Source organism: Puntigrus tetrazona, chromosome 6 (genome assembly GCF_018831695.1).
Source record: "Puntigrus tetrazona isolate hp1 chromosome 6, ASM1883169v1, whole genome shotgun sequence".
Lineage (NCBI taxonomy): Eukaryota > Metazoa > Chordata > Actinopteri > Cypriniformes > Cyprinidae > Puntigrus > Puntigrus tetrazona.
The window spans coordinates 8116066-8139261 of NC_056704.1; the positions used below are offsets into that span (position 1 = coordinate 8116066).

At 36.3% G+C, this 23196-nt stretch overlaps 1 protein-coding gene across 2 annotated transcripts in view; it reads left to right on the forward strand.

Annotated features, from left to right (window-relative positions):
• The window catches only part of prkcaa (protein kinase C, alpha, a), a 79070-nt gene that overhangs the window by 35451 nt on the left and 20423 nt on the right, over positions 1 to 23196 (forward strand). For both annotated transcript variants that reach the window (XM_043241830.1, XM_043241831.1), the window contains exons 4-8: positions 12492 to 12603; positions 12799 to 12927; positions 20500 to 20656; positions 22555 to 22689; positions 23026 to 23119. In XM_043241830.1, coding sequence (XP_043097765.1) covers positions 12492 to 12603; positions 12799 to 12927; positions 20500 to 20656; positions 22555 to 22689; positions 23026 to 23119 — 627 coding nt within the window. The remainder of the gene's footprint in view (positions 1 to 12491; positions 12604 to 12798; positions 12928 to 20499; positions 20657 to 22554; positions 22690 to 23025; positions 23120 to 23196) is intronic.

Below are 23196 nucleotides of genomic sequence, written 5' to 3' on the forward strand. Positions count from 1 at the left end.
ATTTCATCTGTAAATGAATACCCAGTTCCTTAGAGAGGGCATAGCAACACACATCTGTCTTGAGTAAAAAGCTCTAAGGATTTCCTGTTATTACACATATACACGCACATACATAGAACAAGCTTGAGGCGTATTCTGACTGGCAAATAAAGATAAAGATAAATGCTTTGTTTGTTATATCAATGCCACTCATTAAAGAAAACTTTTCTGAACGCAGTCAGTACTAAACCCTCACCACTAATTGTATTGTGACTTATATCATTGCATTTTATCATTGATTTTTAACGGGCTCAGGATGCATCATTACATAAATTTTGCTGTACATTATATCATTTCTACAGATATAATTAACAGCTTTAATTGAATATTTTTTTTTAGATGTCGCTGTTTTAATCAATTGTCATTTGCAATGTAGTGTAGATTTAACTGGATTCTTGGCACATTTAGATTCAATACTTTTTTCAAAATCATTTACTGTGCCACTTGTTATTAAACCAATATTTTTTTCAGCATTACAAATAAGGTTTATGCAATATGGTCTTTTTTTCATATTTATTTTAAAGACCAACAGTTTAACAATAAATATTAGACATAAAGGAAAGTATTTTCAGGTAGCCTATTTCTATTTTTGGACTAAAGCTAAATTACGTCCTACGACGAGCCCTGTTTTAGACTGATAATTTAATAACTGCATATTTTTTTATTATAACAATGCTAACGAATCAATGTTTTTGTTGCTGTAAAGAAAACGAGATGTTGCCTATGCAGTTTAGTCATGTTCATTCATAGCTGTTAAAGAAAGGATGTCTAAAAGATGTCTCTTTTAGCACTCTTGACATAATTTGTAAATAAAAGTTTATCACTCTGCAGTTAAATTTTGTTGTGTATTTTTAAAATATTTCCAATGAAGAGGAAAGTTTTCATTTGCGTATATGTGCGGCACTGAGGTGAAGTAGCAGCGCAATTCGATAATAATAGACCAAAAATAATATAATAATAATAATAATAGTTTTATACTTTAATAGGTGATTGAGCCTAATATTGTCTTGACTATTGATAAAGACTTCTGGTATTGGCAATATCTCTGACTATCGTCGATACATGATACTATTGTCTATGGACACAACCCTATTTACAAACAAACATTATTTCACACCTACTGTAGACCATTCACATGCAATTGTCTTTTGTCAGGTTGAATCTGCAGTAGACTATTTTGAGGATGTAATTCATTTAGTAGTTTATGTGCTCTTGGAAAGGTTCATATGTCAAGGGTGACAGTTGTTCATTATCATTTCTCTCAACACTGAGAAATTATCCACAGGCAGTGGAACGGCACAGGCAGTCTTCTTGTTTCAATTGTTGTTTCATAAGTGGAGAAAATACTTTTACAGAGTTTAGATATAATAATTGTAAGAAATGGACCCAATCAGATATATACATTTGAGATAATTAGTGTGGATTTACAGTTTGAAATCTGACATTTTCCAACAGGGCACTTATAGAACTAAAATGTTGCCAATTTGTACCACAGCTGAGGATGCAGTATAAGTTTGATCAACTTAACTTACTACTTACAGGATTTCTCAAAAATGCTGTGCTACCCCTGAGACCAGCACTGTTTCTTCATCATCTTTGTCGTCATATGGTTAAAGGTTACCTCCCCTTTCTCTGCTTTGCCCGTCCAAACTAAATCGGCCGAACTGTACACTCACAAGGATGGACGATCTGACAGGATTGTTACTATGAGGTGAATCAGATGTCATGTGTATGCTAAGGACAGACTGTGTCTTTCTAATCATGATGAAGATGTATGCATTTCGGTTTCATCAGGCAAGAAAGTTTACAGCTTTTTTATTATTCCAGCTAACGTTACAACTAGTCACTAGTCCAGCTAATCACAACAATGCACAGTAACACATGATTATATATAAATCGTCAGTTGTTGTTTTTTTTTTACGCACATGCACACAAGCATGATTTCATAAACAAGTTGTGAGATGCAATAAAACTTTAGATATGCCCATAACAACAAAAGACAATACTTTATTGAATCTTTTCTAATAAGAAGTGTGCAAACTCAAGCATTTTTGATGATCGCTTGATGATCAGTCGAATCAGTTTATGGTGTTTTACCACAGCTGTCATCTTTTTTTTTTTTTTTTGTCAGGCAGTAAAATCGGGTATACAATTATATTTCTAATTTGAGGCTGTATTACTATGATTCTGGCACTCAACATCACAAGATGGTGATATTTTAAGCTCCTTATGTAGCCGAATCTGCTAACTCTCTTAAATGCAAGCATAAAACTCACCTTTAAATTTCCTCCTCTCTTCATCTGTTGATTTTAAAATTGATAACATAAAATTTATATAAATTTCTAAAAATGGCTAGGCACATAGCTCAATGAACTAATTTATTTCTACTAATTTTACAAAGAGTTGCTAAGCCTTTTCCAACTTGTGAACTTAATATAAAAACTCGGATCACCTTTAAATCTCATCGTCTTTAAGATTCACACTTAAAATCCACTCTTTTATGAGCTTTTATGTTAATAAAACAGCAAAGGTAGTCTGCCTCCTGCTCTGTTATGTTTGATAATTTTGTAACAGCCGCAATGATTGCAACCAATTAGAGCCTTATTGATATGCTTAATAGTTCAAACAGCAACCAATCATGCATGAAACAACAATTTTGTACCTTTGATGTGAGAACAATTGTATATATCTTGTATATATCTTTTATATATGTATGTATGTATGTATCTTCTACGTGAGTATGCAGTGCATACGTTCTCCATCATCATTCAAATTTTAACGCAAATTGGAATTGCAATTAATTTAATAATATCTTTTAAATGTTTTACAGCACTAATATATATAAGACATTAATATCCCCGTTCTCATTCTCTTGTCACGTAACAAAAAAAAAAAAAAATCAGTGTTGCATGTAATGTGATCTCATCTAATGCATTTCCTGTCGTCTTTGATGTTTTGCTGCAGGACACATCGATTGTATCATTCGCGCTTATATTAAGGCCTACACAAAGCCCAACCTTTGCATTTTTTAGGGTGATTTCACACCTGGCCTGTTGTTTGGGAACCTTGTGTTTTCCCCCTTGGTTCATTTGGTTCGGATTGGCTCCAAAACATTCAGTCCGATATTGCATTTTAACTATGTTTTGCTTACGAATCCTGGATATAAAACGAATATAATGACCGCTACAAAAAACCCAACAATAAGCCCTCAAAGCTGTCATACTTCCATATTGATGAATGACAGCTATGAGCAGAAATCCAGAAATTATTTAAAAAAAAAAATAATAATAATTTGAATCCCTGTTTCTGAACAAAGCAATCAGTCTACAGATGTAAATGCACCCTTAATCTAATTTATCAAAAAAAAGAATGCTTATATTTCATTTTTACATTGATAAACATTTGAATGTTTCCTATATTTCAGTGCACAGATGTGTGATATACTAATGACTTCTTTGAGGACTTCTCTTCCAGTAAGTTGTTTTGTTGTGTTTTTGTGGCCACGTTCTTCCGGAAGCTTCTTCTGCGTCTATGGCGCTGTGGATCAGTGTTGATTATAAGAATGCTCTCTTTCTCTGTGTTTGTTGTGTGTGTAGCAGGCTTTTCTAATAGAAAATCTCCATGCCTCATTGATTCCATTACAAATCCATTAGCTTCCTCAGCACACTGGAGGCCTGATCTTTAGGATGTCCTTAATGCTGAGCATCACTGAGCTAACAACACGGACGCAAACAGCTTGTCTGCTCAAAGCTTCCACTCAAAGCCCTTTGTTCAATCCCTCTTGAATATTAGAAAGAAAGAAAAAAATAGCATGCATTTTGGGAATTCCCCTGCTTTGCAGGTTTAATGAAATGAGGGCAGTGTAGCTTTTATTGTTAAATTAATATTAATAAAAAGTTTTTAGCCCTTAAATACAAATAAAGATACTCAACTGTAATAGAGTTGTCTCTTCTTAGTCTTAGACTGTTTGCTTGTGCTTGGGAGGCCGATCTTTAAACCGTAGTTTATGATGTTTGCTTGTGAACTTGGCAGAAAAATCTTCATGATTCGGTTAACGTTTTTATGTTTGGTGTGTTAGATATGAAGGCATAAATCCTGTTATTACCGTATTATACTGTATATAGTTTATATAGTTCTGATTGAATAAACTACTAATAGATCTTATATAGTTCTAATTTAATGAATTATAATCTTATTTATTTATTTAGATTAAATGAAAATGCTGATCTGGCCTAGGTACTGTATGTTATGAGTTACAGTATGTTGTCCTAAGTACCATCTGGTGGATATCATGTGTATCGATATTATGTATGTTATATTAAACTTTGTTGTTTCTTATTTAGTATATTTGTGTAGTTAGATGATCACCTAATGCTCTTACTCTTCTCATATGTTCAGTACCAGTTTTCTGTAAAAAACAATATTTTAGGTAACTGAAGTCAAGATATTGGTATCAATACCAATGTCAAAAAAATTTCTACAGTACCATATATGTGTCATGTTTGTGATTCTTTAAAAATGTCAGTTGAGATTCTAAAACACGCATCGGTACTTTAAAGCATTTTAAAGCAGGCTTCCTGTTCCTGTCTGCTAGCATGCAAATTACAGTACTTGAAATTTGACACCCCATCTCAGTCTTTACAAAAAGAGAGTGTTTCTCATTTTTGACTAAAGATTTCAGAGGCGTTTTTGAATTCTCAGGTGACAGTTTTTGGATGACTGATGCAGTTAAATATAGAACACCTTTGACATTCTTTTAGGACTTTTACGTCTGACAAAATGATGTCACGGTTTATATATATTTTTGTTGTTGTATTCATTCACAGCGAAGAAGCCTCCAAAAGTCTGACATTAGTGCACTTTGTCATTTGCCGTCATGTACCTTGTTAAATACTGCTCAACTGTTTTGCACTGTGGTGGATTGTGCAATGTTGCTGATGAGGCCTTAGCAATCTTTGCATACTCTCAAGTCTCGCCAGGTAGAGAGAAAGTGGTTAACCAGAGCAGATCCTTTGAGCAGGCACCCTGCTCTGTTTACCACAGAAACGACCAGAGGAGCTGTCCTGACAAAGATTTGAACCAGTAAATCTGCTTACCAATTCGTGGTGAAGCCATACATTTCCCTACTTAATCCCGTGCCTTTTTTGTTTACTGGAACAAATTTAAATGCAGGTCGGCTCTGACTGGATACATTTGAAATCATGTGGAACTGTAGCTTTAGCTTAGTTCAAAGTTCGCCGTAGAATTGTTTTGGCGTGGCTATGAATGTGAGCTTTGGAAATGGGCCAGGCAATTACAGCATGTTTGGGTGACACCCCCTAGTTAGCTTGACACTCCATGAAAAAGACATGTTAATTGGGCCTATAAATAAAACATAGAAATGACAAGCCTGGTACCCACCTGCTTAAAAGAGCACCGGAAACACCTGGTCAGTCAAAGGACAGGAATAACGGTGGAAGAAGCCGAAAACGCATACAATTATGTGAGGAGGAAGGCATGATGAAGCAATGAGAGGGAGTGTAAGGCACGAGTTATGAATATAGAATGAATAAACATAGCTAGAGTAAGTTGATACCACCTGCTATGAGTTGACTTTTAAAAGGTCAGGCTGAGCCAAGCCAAATTCCACACTCACACTTACATCTGCTCATCTGATGACAAGCGTATGACAATAAGTGTCTTATTCAGCAGTAGACATAATAATAATTTACATTTTAGTCTGAAGAGATAAACACCCAGTCAGACATATAGACAATAGTGAAAGTCTTACCTTAATTCCACTGAATGATCTGTTATTACAGGGCAAGCTGTTTATATCAGTTTTTATTCACCAGATGATCTAAACAAACTTCCAAAAGGAGAACAGAATTATTGTTACAATAATTTATTTAAAATGTTAAAATGTATTAAAACTGTTCATTAAAATGCTAAGAAGACATGAAGTCATTTCCTCTAAATAACTATTGTTTTCATGGATGACCATAAAGGTCTTCAAACTAAATGAATTGTGGTTATTTAACTTACATTCATATGCCTGTGTTTTGGTAATTGTAAAGCACTATATATAGGGGATTCAGAAAGATTACATTCTATTCTTGCATGTTAATAATGTTTATGGTAGATTTGTCTACCTAAAGTTTTGGGGGGGTGTTTTCTGTAATGTACGGGATTCAGAACAGGGTTTTTAAGACCAAGAGCTCTTCAAGCTATAATCACTTCTTTCAGGATGTGGCCTTATTGAAGTGAGATTTGATTGGCTGTTGCCGTGGGAGCTGGGAGACTCATCACTGTGGGTTACTAGCAGCAGGAAGTGATTGGTTGGTAGGTGCGGCTGCAAGAGGTGAATGGTTTCCATCTACCAAATGTCAGTATTTAGTAGAGGATGCTGAGTGTTGACAGCTGGGAGTCTCCTTTTGCACACTTTATAACCCCAAAGTGATTCTAGCACTGAAGACCGATGTCATGCATCCATTACCCCAAAGCTAGGATTCTTATAAATTAGTCAATGCACAAGATGTTGTAAAATCAAATATAAGGTGTAATTTTCCAAAACTGGTATTACAATATCTGTGCCCTTTCTTTGTGCTCTTTCCCTTTATTCAAGTACTGAGTAATGGCATTGTCTGCTATTATCATATCCTCTGTCTTCATTAAATGCTATGCTACATTTACTGTAAATTGTATGATCCGAATCTTTTATTGTCTCACTATCCTCTTACCCATAATCACTTCTCCCTAATTACTCATCATATGCTAAGCTACGCTAAAAGTGCTGTGACCAGACCCAATGGGTTCTAAAAGGAGAGTTAGAGAATGAGCCTACTTTCAAAAAAAAGTGGAGAGTTCTTTTAACAACACCCCTTAGCTGTTACAAATATACCGTGAACCACGGCTTTAGTAAAAATGAAACCATTATAATAGATTTTGGGATTGCACTGAAATATGCACCATGAAATGTTACGGGTATTTATTGACTACAGAATTTTTCGCACTGTAACAACATTAGTCTCCATCGCCGCAGGCTGAAATCTTTGTGGGCATCCTGTGGCTGTGGATCCTGGAAATCATTAAAAACCTAATGACAGCCTTGAGTTTAAGGATGCAGCACAGTAAAGTCTGAATAGCTTTGGAATGCACTCTGTTTTCTTCTGACACATGGCATAGGCCCGTTATCCTCTCACACACACTTAGGCTCTGAATAATGAAATAGTCACTGTAAGATGTAAAGGCTATTCAGTCAGGAAGTGGCATCAGTCTAAACGTAGCCCAGTGTCACAGCTTGACTGAATCCAGAGAACATTCTCCCTTATATCACAGGCTACAGCTGCAGCCTGGACTATATTTAGATGCCTTTTCCACACTCACACACACATATACATATTCTTCCTTGGCTCGCGACATGTCTGCCTGTACCACCTACAGTGCATCAAGTAGTGTCTGTTACACACACACACCCTCTGTTGCTAATGCATATGTACTTGTTTTGTACTTGTTATATATATATATATATATATATATATATATATATATATATATATCAAAAATACAAAATATACAGTCAAGTTCAATTCATTTGCAGTGTTAATAATGTCGGAAGATTTTGAAATGTAAAGTAGCTTAGTAGATAATATTACTATTATTCAGCTCAAATTAAGTTTAGTTACTGTGTTGCAAGATTAATACATGAAATAAGTTCAGCTTTAGGCAGCCCCGTTGACGGTAGAATGTTTATTCATTTTAGTTCAATAATAGTGTTAATAAAGTGGTGTCATTATCCACTTCAATTCAGTTCATGTTTTTTTCTTAAAAAGAAGAGCGCTAACCTTTTTGCTTCACCAAAGTATTACGTCATCAGCTTGTGCAGCATTTGTTTTTGTGTTCTAATATTTATTAGAAAGCTGCAATTAACTAATCATTTACTGTCAGAATGTTTGATTCGTTGTTTTCGAGATTATCGTTTGTGGCGTTGTCATGCGATTGCTCAATGAAGCCATATGCTTCAGGCTTTTCCTAATTGTGTGAAACGCCTCCCAAACTTTTGAAATGTTGTAGTTCACAAAGATATTATAAGCATTTTTACAACCACACACACGCAAGCACAAGTACATGCCCAAACATACATAATACACGCACACACACACCGGGTTATAAGGGAATAAATCCAGTTTATCCACTGCAATATAAGAACTGAAGCCAGGTTTATAGCTGCCACACCTTGAGTGATGCATTAATAATAAACTAGGATAGAGGGAATGGGCTAATTAACACAAGCCTCAAAAGAAATACAGCCCACCCACTCTCCTCCCTTTACCACTTTGATCTAAAATATATTCCGCTGTCACATTATACTCTGTGCTATCATCAAATCTCAGTTATTGCACCCACACCACTAACGGTCCTTAATAGAGCATTTTTATATTGGCTGGAAGGCATTACTAGACATTCTGGACTTCTCGTACAGGTTTCAGGCCCCTCTTTTTAAACCATGTTCCAGTTAACATCTGCAAAAAATGTGTGAAAGTATATTTCCAACATACTCATTTGCTTTTTTGGGAAAGGGAAATTGCAAGTGACGCGTACTTCTGATGCTTCGCACATATCAGTTCTTTTTATGGAGTTGACGGGGCTGATAGTCTGGTCATCACGACTACGGTTTGTGATGAAGTCAGATTAGTTTGTTGGAAAATCGTTGAATTACGTATATGTTTGACACAACGGCGTACAGCCTGCAGGTTGTGATCACAGCGGGGTGATTTGAATATTCAGATCTCAATTTGTGCAATTGATCACGCTTTTGCTGACCCAGAGAAAGAATTTTCATGCACAATTTATTTAATCAAAGAGGTACAGGGATGAAAGTTGGTGTTTATTCAGATCTGAACACTGACGCTGATAGTAGCAATCAAAAAGTAATTTAATGCACTGAATAAAGATGAGTTAGGTACCTATACATTTCTCAGTCACACATACACATCTCTTCTTGAACAACGAGTGAGTGTGGATTAAAACCAAATATCTGTATGAAAGCTGGCACTTCAGTAATGTTTCTCAGTGAGTAGTTTCTAGTCCCCATTATGTTTTTAGGTCTGTTTTTTTCAGAGCATTTTATAAATTACATTATCAATATTACTCTTCAATATTATAAGAAGGAAAATGTTTGTGTACACATATATCTCTGCATCTGACTTAACATAGAGTAAGTATATGATAGGATGGGCTTTTTTTTAATCATTCTTGTCAAACGTCACACTACTTCATATTTTTTAGCTGTTATGTTTCTATGCATTTGTTTTACAATGACTTTTTACAACCTGAAGTAACCTCGCTGAAAAGAATTATCTGATATTTTAAGAGACTTGATGACCCTTTCATGCAGTGTTAGGGTCTGCAGGAATGCTTTAGAATGCAATATCTTGCTTTATTTGCATTTTCTCCTGAGTTTTTACAACATTAATAAGCAGTAAAACAGTTTTAGCCCTGTGATAGACTAGCCATCTGTTCAGAATGTTTTCCCCAGCTGTAGTCTACAGGAATAGGCTCAAGCATCCTCACCCAGAAAATTGGTTCTGAGAATTGGTGGATAAATGAATAAAGCGGGGTTTTTTAAACAATGCACTTAAGTTCATTTTTGTTTGTTATAAATGATAATGTAACCAGTTTTACCAGTCACATCTGTTAGCACACCTAAAAAGAGGTGCAGAAAAAGCCTTTGCACCATCTGGTGGATATTTTGTGAGCAAGTCGTATAAAAGACTGTAAGGTGGTAATGATCATTCTGGGTGGCTACCTAATGCAGACCCTTTAATTACGTCTTTCCTTTTCCTTGTTAAGGCAAAGAAGGCTAAATGTGTGTTTGGCAGCTTTAAATAGTCCTTTGTAGTCTCCCAGCCTAGACATTAACAGTGTGTCGAAGTAGCTTTATTGTCATTTCAGCACAGCAAAACGAAGCAAGGCCTTAAAGACCATGGTGCTACATTAAACAGCATATATATATATAAATTAATCAACGTAGTCTATTTAGGTTCTTGTCCTGTAATGTCCGTTTTATGGTGGATTAGATCCTGATGATATACATGATTTTGTTATGGTGTTACCAGTGCTCATTACATTACTATATGCGACTGGCTACTTGATGTACTGGTGATTATGAGTGCTAAGTGCTTGAAAAAGCCATGGCCATCGCTTAGACACCGAAGGCATATGAGATGTCATCTAGGCCAGGGTTTCCCAAACTTGGGCCCCCAAACGTTTTTGTCAGCCAAACCACTTACTGTAAATGTAAAATATCACAGATGTGAGAATAAAGTAAACCTAGTGCGCATTGTAGTCCCACATGCTTGTGATATTTGCAGCCTGGTGTTTTGATAATCACTATATTGTGATTATCATGCATTCCTTTTTATTTTTTATTTTACGTTAATATAATTAATTGTTAGCTTGTCATCAACGTATCAGTTCCCGTTTGAGAAACCTGTATCTAGGCCAATACTGATGACAGTGCTTGAACTTTGTAGTTTGTCCTCCTGTATGCAATTTAGATGATGTGGAGAAAGCACAATCATTTCTACAAGGCATGAGGATTTTGTACTATTGGATTGTAATGACTATTTTGATTTTAGTGGGATTTTAATGGCCTTATTGGGTCATTTTTTTTATGATTTCCGGAGCAACAACAGATTAAAGTGTTAAATGTTGTAGTAAGCCATTATAGCTAATTGTATTTAACCATCCATGAAATATTCATGCATTTTTAATAATGGATGCTTTTCTGAAGTGAGGGAGTGTCTTTAATGTTTGGCTATGGTTAGGCCTCTGAAATAAAAATCACCTAGCATTATGTTTGGGGCCCTGCTGGATTAGATATTGGATTGTTCTTTCATCTTCATCATCAATGTGTTGGGAACGGTCTAAGCAATGATATTAAAACTGATAATTGCTGAGGATTTAAGGCAAATATAACACTCACTTATTTATCCTCTGTAGGATAAATTCTCTTCAGGTGTTAAATATCTGTAAACAAAAGTCAGAGCAGTGGCATATTAAAGCAATATGTCTTTGTTTTTGATGAATGCTAAAAGTAAGCAACAACCTTTATTGTACAACGACTAGGTAAAGAATATGCAATGCATCATATTTTATGTGCCATATGCCATATGGTGTCGTTATTTGGTCCTGATTCACAGCTTGTAGTCACTAATATCTTTATTATAGCATAGGTTATGCAGTTAACTATAACTATTTCCAAATAACTAAATGACATGAATTGCAAGCTATTTTTGTAGTTGCTGCATAGTCCCAATTGAATCAGTTTAATATTTTGTATTGCATCTCAAAAGTACAAAAAAGGAAATAATCTATAGTCAATAGAAGATTACAAAAGACTGCATTTTTTTAAGTAAAAAATCATATTAATATTACACTGTAACAAGGACATCTTGAAATAATGTGTAACCAATTTGTGGAATTTGATTACATAACACATAATAATTACATGTAACTTTACTACCCATCTTTACTAGTTACTGTCCAGCTCTGATTAGCAGGAAGGCTCTCAAAATCAAAAAAATAATAGAAAATAACAAGATTTAAAAAATCATCAAAAAGCTTCAAACTGATGTTTTATAATCTAGAAAAATATGAGCCTGTTTCAATGTAAATTTCTTGTTTTTTGTCTCCAAATAGATTAAATATTATAATTTTGATACACTCGACTATACTAGATGTATTTGCTGATATGATGCCCCTCTGCAACCTATGTCTGTTCAACACTGAACATATGTTCCCAATTGAATTTTGAACATTATTTATTTTAAAATCTCATGGATTTATTTAATTGTGAAAGAGGCATAGAGAACATTTTGCAAGGGTTAGTTCACCCCAAAATGAAAATTCTGTCATTCATTGCCCACCGTTATGTTGTTCCAAACCCAAGATCCTCCTTCATCTTCTGAGCACAAATTATTTTTTTTATTAAATCGGCGATATACTCTTCATATTCAGCAACACAACTGAAATGTTCCCAGGTCCAGAAACGTAATGTTAGTAAATAAATTGGTAAAACAGTCCATCTGACATCAGTAGCTCAACTTCAGTTTTGCGATGCTACAAGAATGCTTTTTTTGCACAAAGAAAACAAAAATAATTTACTCCAGAATTCTTCTCCCTTGAGTTACATCTTCCATTATTTTGTTTACTTAAGAATGCACTTGATGTATTCAATGCTGTGTGCGTTTGAGGGGAAGTACGCACATAAATGTAATAAGAGTTGTTTATGCTTAGGGGAAAGCATGCGCATGCATTGGGATACTCTCTAAAAAGGTATTTTTGTACCGTCACAGAAATTAAATTGAGTGGCTGATGTTACATGAGGGTAAGTAATTAATGGGTTTTTCCTCAGACTCAATCTCCTGACCTGTTTGCTCTCTTTCTTTTGAATTGCTTTATCTATGCAGGACCCTAGAAGCAAGCACAAGTTTAAGATCCACACCTATGGCAGTCCTACGTTCTGTGACCACTGTGGATCTCTACTGTATGGGCTCATACACCAAGGGATGAAATGTGACTGTAAGTACCATACTAAACTATATTTTAAAGATGTGGGGCTCTAGGGTCAGTGGTTAGTTACTTTTCTGTGTCAATGTACAGTATACGGAATAATCATTTGATTAACTGTTGTAATGTTACTTTTATGTTCAGAGATTATTATATGTAAGGTCAATCTAAACTCAGGGAACTCTATGTAAATGTGTGTGTTTACAGCTTGTGATATGAACGTCCATAAGCAGTGTGTGATGAATGTGCCAAGCCTTTGTGGAACGGACCACACAGAGAGACGAGGACGTGTTTACTTGAAGATCGAGGTGATAGGAGACAAAATGCATGTCACAGGTGAGTTTCCATGTTTTTCATGGCCAATGGTGCAACAGTGCAAAACATGTCAATGCTTTTCCAAGGAGTCCTTCATGTATGTGGTCCACTGTTCTTTATTTGCTCTATGCTTTGACTTATTCACATCTTTTACCAGCACACCCTCTATTTTCAAGGCTATGTTCATTATAAACAAACGTAACTTTTTTTAATGTCATCTGGAATTTAGTTCTCTGCCCTGCTGCTTTTACAGTGTCAAGATTTGAATGACCAACTTATTCCACAAAAACAGATCAAATGTATTGTTAGTCAAATGTCTTATAAGTAACTGCCTGTAGTTTTTACCTTAAACTGTCTAATAACGCTCAAGATGACAGTTCTCTCACACAGTTCATACCTTTTGAATTCAAAAGTCTACTTGAAAATGCATCTCTTTACATTGTGTTACTATGGTTTCTAAATCCAGTTGTACCTGTTCTGTCCCAATACACTTGTTTGTGCATGCTTTGTTTCTTTAGGAATGCAACTTAATTTGCGTCGTCATAAAGGTAACATAATGAAAAGAAAAATCATGGTCAAAAATATGAATAGAAATCAAATGAGCTGTAACATTTAAGATAAAAGAATCGTTGACGTTAAAAAAAGTCATATATAATGACTTGTATACACGTCATATCACAGTTGTGTATATATATATATATACACAAAGAAGAAATATTGTATTGCATATTCACAGTATTTTTGCTACAAATGTGCTTGTACTTAATAAAATTCATCAGTTTCAATTTGTGTATCATAATTTCCTTTTCTCCCCAATATAAGGAAAACAATATTTTATTTCATTGCTGTGAAATCACACCACTTGGAGGAATGTGAAGTAAATCATTCAAAATAATCTAAATGAATTCACATATTAATACAACACATTATTATAGGGTGTGTTAAGGTATGCAGGTTGCAACAATTGTAACCAGTATACTACCTTAAAACATTACATTTTGTTTGTATAGCATTTGTACAGCTGAGCTGAGCTCCTGTATTACAGCATTGCTAGAAGAGCCTGAAGGCTCCAGTCTTGAGATCCACACATTCAGAGTCTGGAGTGCTGGAGCTGCACCTGCACAATCAGCCTGATTACAACGTGCCAGCTAACTGCACACACACACACACACACACACACACACACAGCTGCAGTGTGATTTAGTCTGTGTGACGTTCACTGGTCGAGGAAGAAAATGCCATTAGCAGAATGTCAGGCTGATGAGTTCAAGAATAGATCACAGGCTATGTTCACACTCACTGTGTGTGTGTGTGTGTGTGTGTGTGTGTGTGTGCGCGCATACATGCATTCATGAGTGCACTAATAGAGGGCTTTTTTTGCTTATTGACGTATACATATGTGTTTTTTGAGTATGTACATGCATATATATGTTTATGTTCATTTAATGATGATGTGGTGTTACATCTGTAACAATTTTATGCTAAATGTCATATAATTAAACATCTGCTCTACCTTGACCTATGGAAATCATAAAATATTTATTTAGTGAAATGATACTCTAAATAATAAACTAAAATTGCCAGTAGTTGGTGGTAAATGTGTTAATGATTAAGTCATTCAGTTGTTTATTTGATTCATCCAAATGGTAGATTCCAGGGGCGGTTCTAGACTTAGCCCCCTCCCAAAATTATAATCAGTTATCTGAAGGATCAGGCCAGTGCTGCTTCCTCAAGGAAATGTATCTTTTTCAGTTGTTAATCGGTCTCACGTGCTGTATTACAATGCTGTTTGCGCACGCATTTGAATGGCATGATATTCTGTTTCTATTTGGTGTGCTTATGGTACGCACCTTTCCTACACCTCTAAACTTAGCCATTGCATCTCATATGCATGCCAAAGTCACTTTCACATCATCTGTTTCATTAGATTGGGTCATCTACCTTTAAGTTTTTAGGAGCAAATAAGCAAATACACAACATATTGCTGGCACAATGGCTGTCTTGATCAATCAATCAATCAGTCATTTTTATTTATATGGCGCTTTTAACAACACAGGTTGTATCAAAGCACTGAACAGCATAAAGTAGAAGAATACAATGATAGGGATGTATAATGACGAGATTGAACAATTTGTTATTAAATGCAATCAATTCATTGATAATCGCTAGAAGTGTCTCCAACAAAGCAAGCCAGAGGCGACAGCGGCAAGGAACCAAAACCCCATCCATACAGAATGGAGAAAAAAAAACTTGGGAGAAACCAGACTCAGTTGGGGCCAGTTCTCCTCTGGCCGGACGCCCAGCACTTAACCTCCAGTTCAGTTTTAAATGCAGCTGTGTCAGATAGTGTACATGACTTAGTGATGAGTATTCATGTAAACACAGTCGGCTATGTCTAAAAGTCGGCATGAAGTCTTTTTTTTTTTTTTCATGTGCCCTCATAATCTTTAATCAAAAATGTAAACCTCCCCTCCCCCTCAAAACAACTCATCTCTGTCTTCCAATCACGAGCATTGGTGCGATGGAATGGTATGGAATCTGTGTATTAAAATCTGCCTCCATTTTGTTAGCAACGCTCTGGCAATGCCTATCTTCCAATGATTCAATTAATTACTGTAGGACAAAAGCAAATCCCACACTACATTTTTCACATTTCAAAAGCTGTTTAAGGAGATATGTCACAGGGAAAAAGGACAATCTCAACTTCTGTAGCTTCAATAGGTAATTTTAATAGGTAATTATAATACGGTTTATATAAGGACCGTAAAATACTGTTAATTTAGGTAATTTTTATAGTTGTACCTAACTATAAAAATTACCTAAATTAACAGTATTTTACAAAATCCTAGATCCAGTCATTTAGTAGTACACCAATCGGTTGCTTGGGGATGAATAAGCAACACACAGTTGGCAAAATTTATCAAAACAACACAATACTAACTTATATTACAATATTAACTTCTTATTTACTGAACTGTTGTATAAGAGCATTATGTGTAATATTTGTCTTAGCCTACTCAACTATATGATGTAAATATGAGACAAAATCTCAAACAAAGGCATTTTGACATTCTTACTGTGTTCACTTTCAGTCGGTCACTCTGAGTCACATCGGATATGGCCGATGAATTGGAATTGGGATCTCGCTGCGAAAGACCAATCTACTTTAAGTATATTAAAATGAGCCAATGAACATTGGCATGCGCTGATTGCATTCAGCATCATAGCGTGAGTATAAATGAGCAGCGGGTGCAGCACATATTCAGCTTTTCGATTTGGGGCAGAGCGTGACACGTTCCGCTACCTCTTCTACTTCAAGAGTGGCAAACTCGACGTTGCGTCTGGGAAGACAACTAGACGGGGCACTAAGCATGCTGAGGTGGCAGTTGTGGAAGAGTCATCTTCTCCTTGCGGGGAGATGGTCATCTCGGAGTTGCGGGCCAGGCTCTGTCACCTTGAAAGGGTACTTTGTGTCTTTACCTCGACCTGGTTCTGCAGGATCCTGGCTGCAGACAGACAAGGTCCGTTCTGGGTTGTGGCACAGATGGTTTGAGCTCTACAAACAGTAGAGCTGCCAAAGGGGCAGTCTGGACCCCCACGTAGGGTATTAGCTGTATCCTCTAGTGCTCCCCCTGACAACCCCATGAGTTGTTGATTGCTGTACTGGAAGGTGAGTCAGAAATTTCTGTAGATGAAAATCCGTCTGACACGGTGTCTTCAGAACTGAGCCAGGACAGGGTTTTACAAACCTTGCTTTATAGTGGCCATAAAAGGCGGTGGGTTATGGCCGATCCTAGATCTGCGATTTTTGGACTAAGCACTTCACATTCAAGATGTTGATGCAGAGAAGAATTCAGTGCGTCCTTCCCCAGTATTGGTTTGCAGTGATCGACCTGAAGGACATGTACTTTTTATGTTTCGATTCTTCTACGTCACAGGCCATTCCTGAGGTTTGCATTTGAAGTTTGAGCATATCAGTACAAGGTCCAACTCTTCGGGTTCTCCCTGATGCCCTGTAGCTTCACAGAAGTCGCGGAGGTTTTTGCATTTGCAACTACCTGAATGACTCCATCCTAGCTCTCATCCTAGTCTCAGGCTCACAGGGACTTGGTGTTATGACACCTTAGGCTGTTTTGTCTTCGTGTCAACCAGGGAGAAGCACAAACTCTGTCCAAGACAGAGGATCTTTTTTTTCAGTATGTAGTTGGATTCAGGAACATGCTCAGTTGGTGTTGAACTGCCTGAATAGTTTCAAGGGCAGGACGTCGGTCCTACTGAAGTATTTTCAGAGGCTCCTGGGGCATATGGTAGCTGTGGTGGCAGTCACGCCACTGGGGCTGCTTCATATAAGATTGCTTCAACGCTGGTCCTAAGGTGGGCGTAGCAAAGCAGCACTGCTGAGAGCACTACAGCAGGCCCCATTTGAGCCTTTGCAAGCAGTCAAGTTTTTATCAATGAAGACTCTCATTGGCCTCCATTAACAGGGTAGGGGACCTGCAGGTATTTTCGGCCAATGAATCGTGCCTATAGTTTGGGCCGGCAAATCCCCAGGTAACACACGCTGCTTGGCCGTGCCCAAGGTTCCCACCACTCTGCTTAGAGATGAGGTGGTGAACCTTCAAGAACTGCCCCTGGAGGAGGCAGACCCAGCCCTAGCTTTGCTCTGTCCCGTCCGAGCACTAAGAAGCTACGTTGACCGGACACAAAGCTTCTGGACCTCTTTGTCTGTCATAGTGGCATCACTTCCCATCACTACAGTGCTGAACCTCTACTGAGCGGCTGGGTCACCGACTCTGCTCCTCAGCGAAAACATGAATATGCATGCCAATGTTCAATGGCTCGTTTTAATACACTCGAAGTAGATTGGTCTCTTGAAGCAAGATCCAGATTCCAACGTGATGTCTTTGTTCCCTTCCTAGACATTCTCTGGTGTCTATCATGCAGTGAGATGTTGCACTGCCTCATGTTTGTCATCAATGAAATGCCAGATAGGTCTGGGCCAAATTAATCATTTTAATGTGTTATTTTCCACAGTAATTAATTAATCTAATTAATGTATTAAATTACCAGCCCTACTAATTAACTAACAATAATAATGATTAATGCTGTAAAAATGCTGTTAGGTAATTGTTAATTGCATGTTAATTCATGAATTACTGAAGTGTTACTATTAATATTATCAATAATATTCCAGTATGGTACGCAAATCAGCCATAATATTAAAACAACTGAGACCACTAACGAAGAGAATAACATTATTGTCATGGAACGTGATTGTAGTCATGTTACACAATAAAAAAACAAAGATTATTTCATTCCAATCAAAAATCAGAATGAACTACATGAGAATAGGTAAAACCAAATAAAGAAAAACAGGAACTGAACGGGAAACAGGAGAATGAACAAAAACAGACAGATTCGGTGACAATACAAATGGCAAATGCAAACATGAATGCCGGATCTCATTGATGCTCTTGTTTCTGGATGGCAGCAAATCCTTGTACAACATCTAGCAGAAAGGTCTTGAAGACTGGAAGTTGTTATGAAACCATGATTGTTTAAATGCTTTTGAAATGAGATTGTGAACAAGACACAAGGTTTCTGGGAGGTCAGATACTCTAAATAAGTAATGGGACATGGCTCATTGTTCCAATTCATCTCTAAGGTACTCAGCAGGACTTCAGACCGGGGCCAATTAAGTTTTTTCCGCACTCGACACAGTAATTTTATTTCTACATGAATCTTGTGTTTTAGAAACAGGCATTGTCATGTTGTAAAAAGGCCCTCGTCAAACTAGCAATAAGATTTTACATCATTGAAAGGGGATGTCAACAAACCTTTTGTACTGTATTTCATGTGCAAGATATCTAATCCATCACGCATCTTAACTCAGAGGGGAAGACCTTAGAGTGCAGTTCTCTTTAGAGAGCTATAAAATATTTCAAATATGCCAGCAATGTTTATTTTGCAGTGGAGGCCCAAATGAAGAATCCCCTTTTCCTTAACTATCTGTTGGTAGTTTATCATCTTGACCCTCCATTTTCATAACCATAGAGTTATTTATATAAAGTTTGATGAATGTTTCAGCTGAAGTTTAATATGGATTAAAAGTTTGAATTTAGTTAAAACTTCTGACTGAAACTCCATTACTTTATTTCATACATCTGCATACTTATCAGTAACAGTAAGGCAAGAATTAATTAGAATTAAAGAACTAATCCTAAAGGGGTCATATGATGTTGCTTGAAAGATCATTATTTTGTGTATTTGGTGAAAAGCAATGCGTTTAACATATTATTTTCCATATACTGTACATTATTATTGCTTTCCTAAAACGTGTGAATTTTTACAAAGCTCATTCTGAGAAGCGAGGTGAGGTTTGATTGGCCAGCTATTCTGAAAACGCTGAATATCTGGGTTGAACTGTTCTGGAACAGTGTTGTAAACACTTAACCACTTATTTGTGTCCTCTTTTGGAAGCACCAGTTAGTTTCACTTTCAAAACGAAACACAAAACAGTCTCACAACCAATTTGTACATATTTTACGAGTTAGCAAATTTGTGAAAAATTTGTCTAAACTCCAGTGAAGCGTAGATTTAGAGGTGGGGTTAGGTGTAGGTCATTTGTAAAATTTTATCATCTGTGCTGATGAACCGTTTCCATACACAGTTCATCAGCACAGCTGTGGATGTTCCAGGCTACATTGACTTTCATTCTCCTTAAACTGTACCAAGTAAAATATGCCATGTTCAGATGCAGTTTATGCTGTGGTTATGGTTTTAGATTGCCACATCCTTGGAAATGAGGACCACTTCTTCACATCCTTTCAGAAGCATATCTTGTTAATATCTATCTTGCAGTTTGTTTGGTTTTTTTTACTCATATAATTTATTGTTATATTTTACCTCTATTTAATGTTCTTGGATTTTGAATTTATGAATTGTGGTATTTGTAATGTGTTATGCGTAATGTCATTGCAATGAAGTGCTTTTAAATGGATTAAATAAATTTTAAAGAGAGAAGCAAACACAGAGACGTGTTGGGTCATTGAAGTGTGAAATGTCTCCTACCGGTCAAACAATGAGCTAGTCAGTGTTGATATTTGCATTTTCAGTGTGTGTGAGTAAGCAATATCTACTTCATGGAATAAAGTCCTTTGACAGATTCTCCACTATTTATTTATTTATTTATTCTATATATGCTTTTTTTTATTGGGTTTAGTGATATAATTGTTAGTGACACACCATATGTTTGCATTGGCCTTGTTGGTTGTGACATACTTAGATATTCAAAGTCTAACCTTTCTGTGGTTTGAGTAAAGGAAATGTGTGGCAGGTCTTTCCGTGTTGTGTGTGTGTGTGTGTGCGTGTGTGTAAAGTATAAAGTAGCACTATGAGCTTATTTAAAAAAATAAGTTCCTTTAAAGCCACTGTATTATTATGTCACTGTTCATAGTTTATTTGGAGTTATGTTACCCTGAGACTTTAGTGTCATTACCTGCCCTCTGTTAATTACCTATGTTTTAGTTTACTTTATATTTATATTTTAATAGTTTAATTATGTAATCTCTTATGTGGCATGTTGTATTACAGTTGGGGAAGGGAAGAACCTGATTCCAATGGACCCTAATGGATTGTCTGATCCATATGTAAAACTCAAGTTGATTCCAGACCCTAAACATGAGACGAAACAGAAAACAAAAACCATCCGTTCTTCCCTGAATCCGGCTTGGAACGAGTCATTTACATTGTGAGTTGCAACATTTTTATTAGAGACTATTATTTAGGATTAATGTGTCATTGGTGTTAGTTTTAATTTATGTGCATAAGCATTGTGGTATTTATTGTTATATATATTATTTTTGCACAATATGGTATTACTTGGCCTATAAAATACACTTCTAAATAGGCATACTGTACTTACGGCTTTTTTTTTATAGAGTGACTTCCATAGAGTAGGTCTATGTTCAAATTGATATAAGGTATTAAATTCAAATCACTGAATATATAATCGATGTGGGGGCAAATATAATTTTGTTATATGATATGTACTATATTATGCTATTAAAATCTGTCACCCATCTTCATCCTTATTGGGTAAAGAATTGTTTTAATGGGCTGAATGCTGATGTAGGCATAGATAATGTTGGGGAAGCAGCAAAAGTGCCCACGGAGAAGGTTTTAGGTGTTTCTTGAAGATTTAGCTGTCTGAGGTCTGAAATAGCCTGGATATAAACACTCGTTAGTAGGACTGAATGATATGGCTAAAATTTATATCACAGTTTATCTCTTAATTTTGGTCGATGCATGTTACAAAAGCTTTTTATTCCAGATAAATTCTGATCTTTGGATCCTTCTATTCATCATAGAATCCTGAAAACAATGTACTCAACTCTTTTAGATATTGCTAATCAGCATATTAAAATGATTTATGAAGGATCACATGTTGCTAAAGACTGGAGTAATGATGCTGAAAATTCAGCTTTGTCACAAAAATAAATGCAGTTTAAATGGTCAAATTATTTCGAAATTTTGCTGTTTTTGCTGTACTTTGTATCAAATAAATGCAGCCTTGGTGAGCAGAAGAGAATTATAAATAAATAAAATACTGTTGAACAAAATATTTAAATTGTAGCATAGCCTGATCGATCTTAGATTGAAACAAATATGCTTCAGACAGAACTATATTTAGTTCATTAAAAAAGGGGCACCTTCAAAATTCAGTGATGAGTAATTAATATTTGTGGAAATGTTTGCTCATATTCTATGCTTTAAAGGGGTCATATGATGTTGTTTTGTGTATTTGGTGTAATGTGTCCGTTTTTATGGGTTTTAAGGTTCCCAAAACACATTATTTTTGATTGGAGATTGGAGATTGTAGACATGCTCTGACTGGCCAGTTTTTAGCGACTGGCCGAATACCTCAAGTGTAACTACAACAGAAACTTATTTACCGTATTGTGAACCCCTTACAAACTAGGCATTTGTTGCATAATTAGTGGTTAGTGTTAGTGTTGCATAATGTCTGCAGTTCTGATCAGAGAAACCTCAGACAACAACACTACTCTACACTGATCAAAACTTGTGTTTGAATAGTCGGCTGCAAATCATTTATGAAACCACAGACACTTACGGACTGTGAGTCAGAAGCGCCATACTGACCTTGCAAAGTTGCAGTTGCCCCACTTTATAGAAACCCAGTACAAATATGGCACCAGTACCTAAGTAACCGCTATGTAACGAATCGAATCACGATGCAGATTTTGGTGCCACGTCTGAACACCAAACCCAACAAATCTTTGTAGTATCGCAAGTGTGCATGTTGTTTTTGCATTCCGACTTAAAAACCCAACTTGGTACAGAAGAGCATCCAGGGAGCACATGAATGCAATAATTACACTTTAAAAGCAGACTGCCAGAAATGCTTCAATTAAAATGCCTAAAGCTAAACAAAAAATATCTCTTTGGGTTGGACGCTTTAGTCTTTGCAACTTTAGTGATCTTATCTATGCACTAACACCCCTAGATCTCCTCTGAATAATCTGGCCCGTGAGCAGCTGAAAAGCACTTTTTTTATAAAATTATGGGGAGAGAGTGCTAACGCTAATGTTTCATCTTGGTCCGTGTGTGTGTGTGTGTCTATTCCAGTAAATTGAAGCCAGCGGATAAGGACCGTCGGCTGTCTGTGGAGGTGTGGGACTGGGACAGAACCACCCGTAATGATTTCATGGGCTCAATGTCGTTTGGTGTGTCTGAGCTCATGAAAGCCTCAGTGTGTGGATGGTGAGGATTTGTCTCTTTTACACAGACCCATGTAAATATCTGACAGGAAAAAGGTTTGGCCTTTCCTACTGTCATGAGATGCGCATCGTTAGTTAAAAACCAACATCAAAGCCTATTAATTGTACTCTATCATAAGCCTTCTGGAGCTTTGTGTGACAAAAAAAGACTAATTTGATGTGATTGTTCACATAATCACAAACACACCGCTGTAGCCAGTTAAGCAGACATGCTATGGAATATAATTGTATTTTTTTTATATATTGCTTCACAGATACTAAACAGAATGCTTCTTTGCTTTGTCTTTGAATCATTTGGCTCTCTTCACCTGTGATGCAGGTATAAAATGTTAAACCAGGAGGAGGGGGAGTACTACAATGTGCCCATTCCAGATGAAGATGATGAAGATACCGAGCTCCGACAGAAGTTTGAGGTGATTCCTACTCTTGTGTTTGTTTCGAAAAGCTATTTTGGACACAAATTAAAAAAGAATTGTGTTTGTGTCAAGAA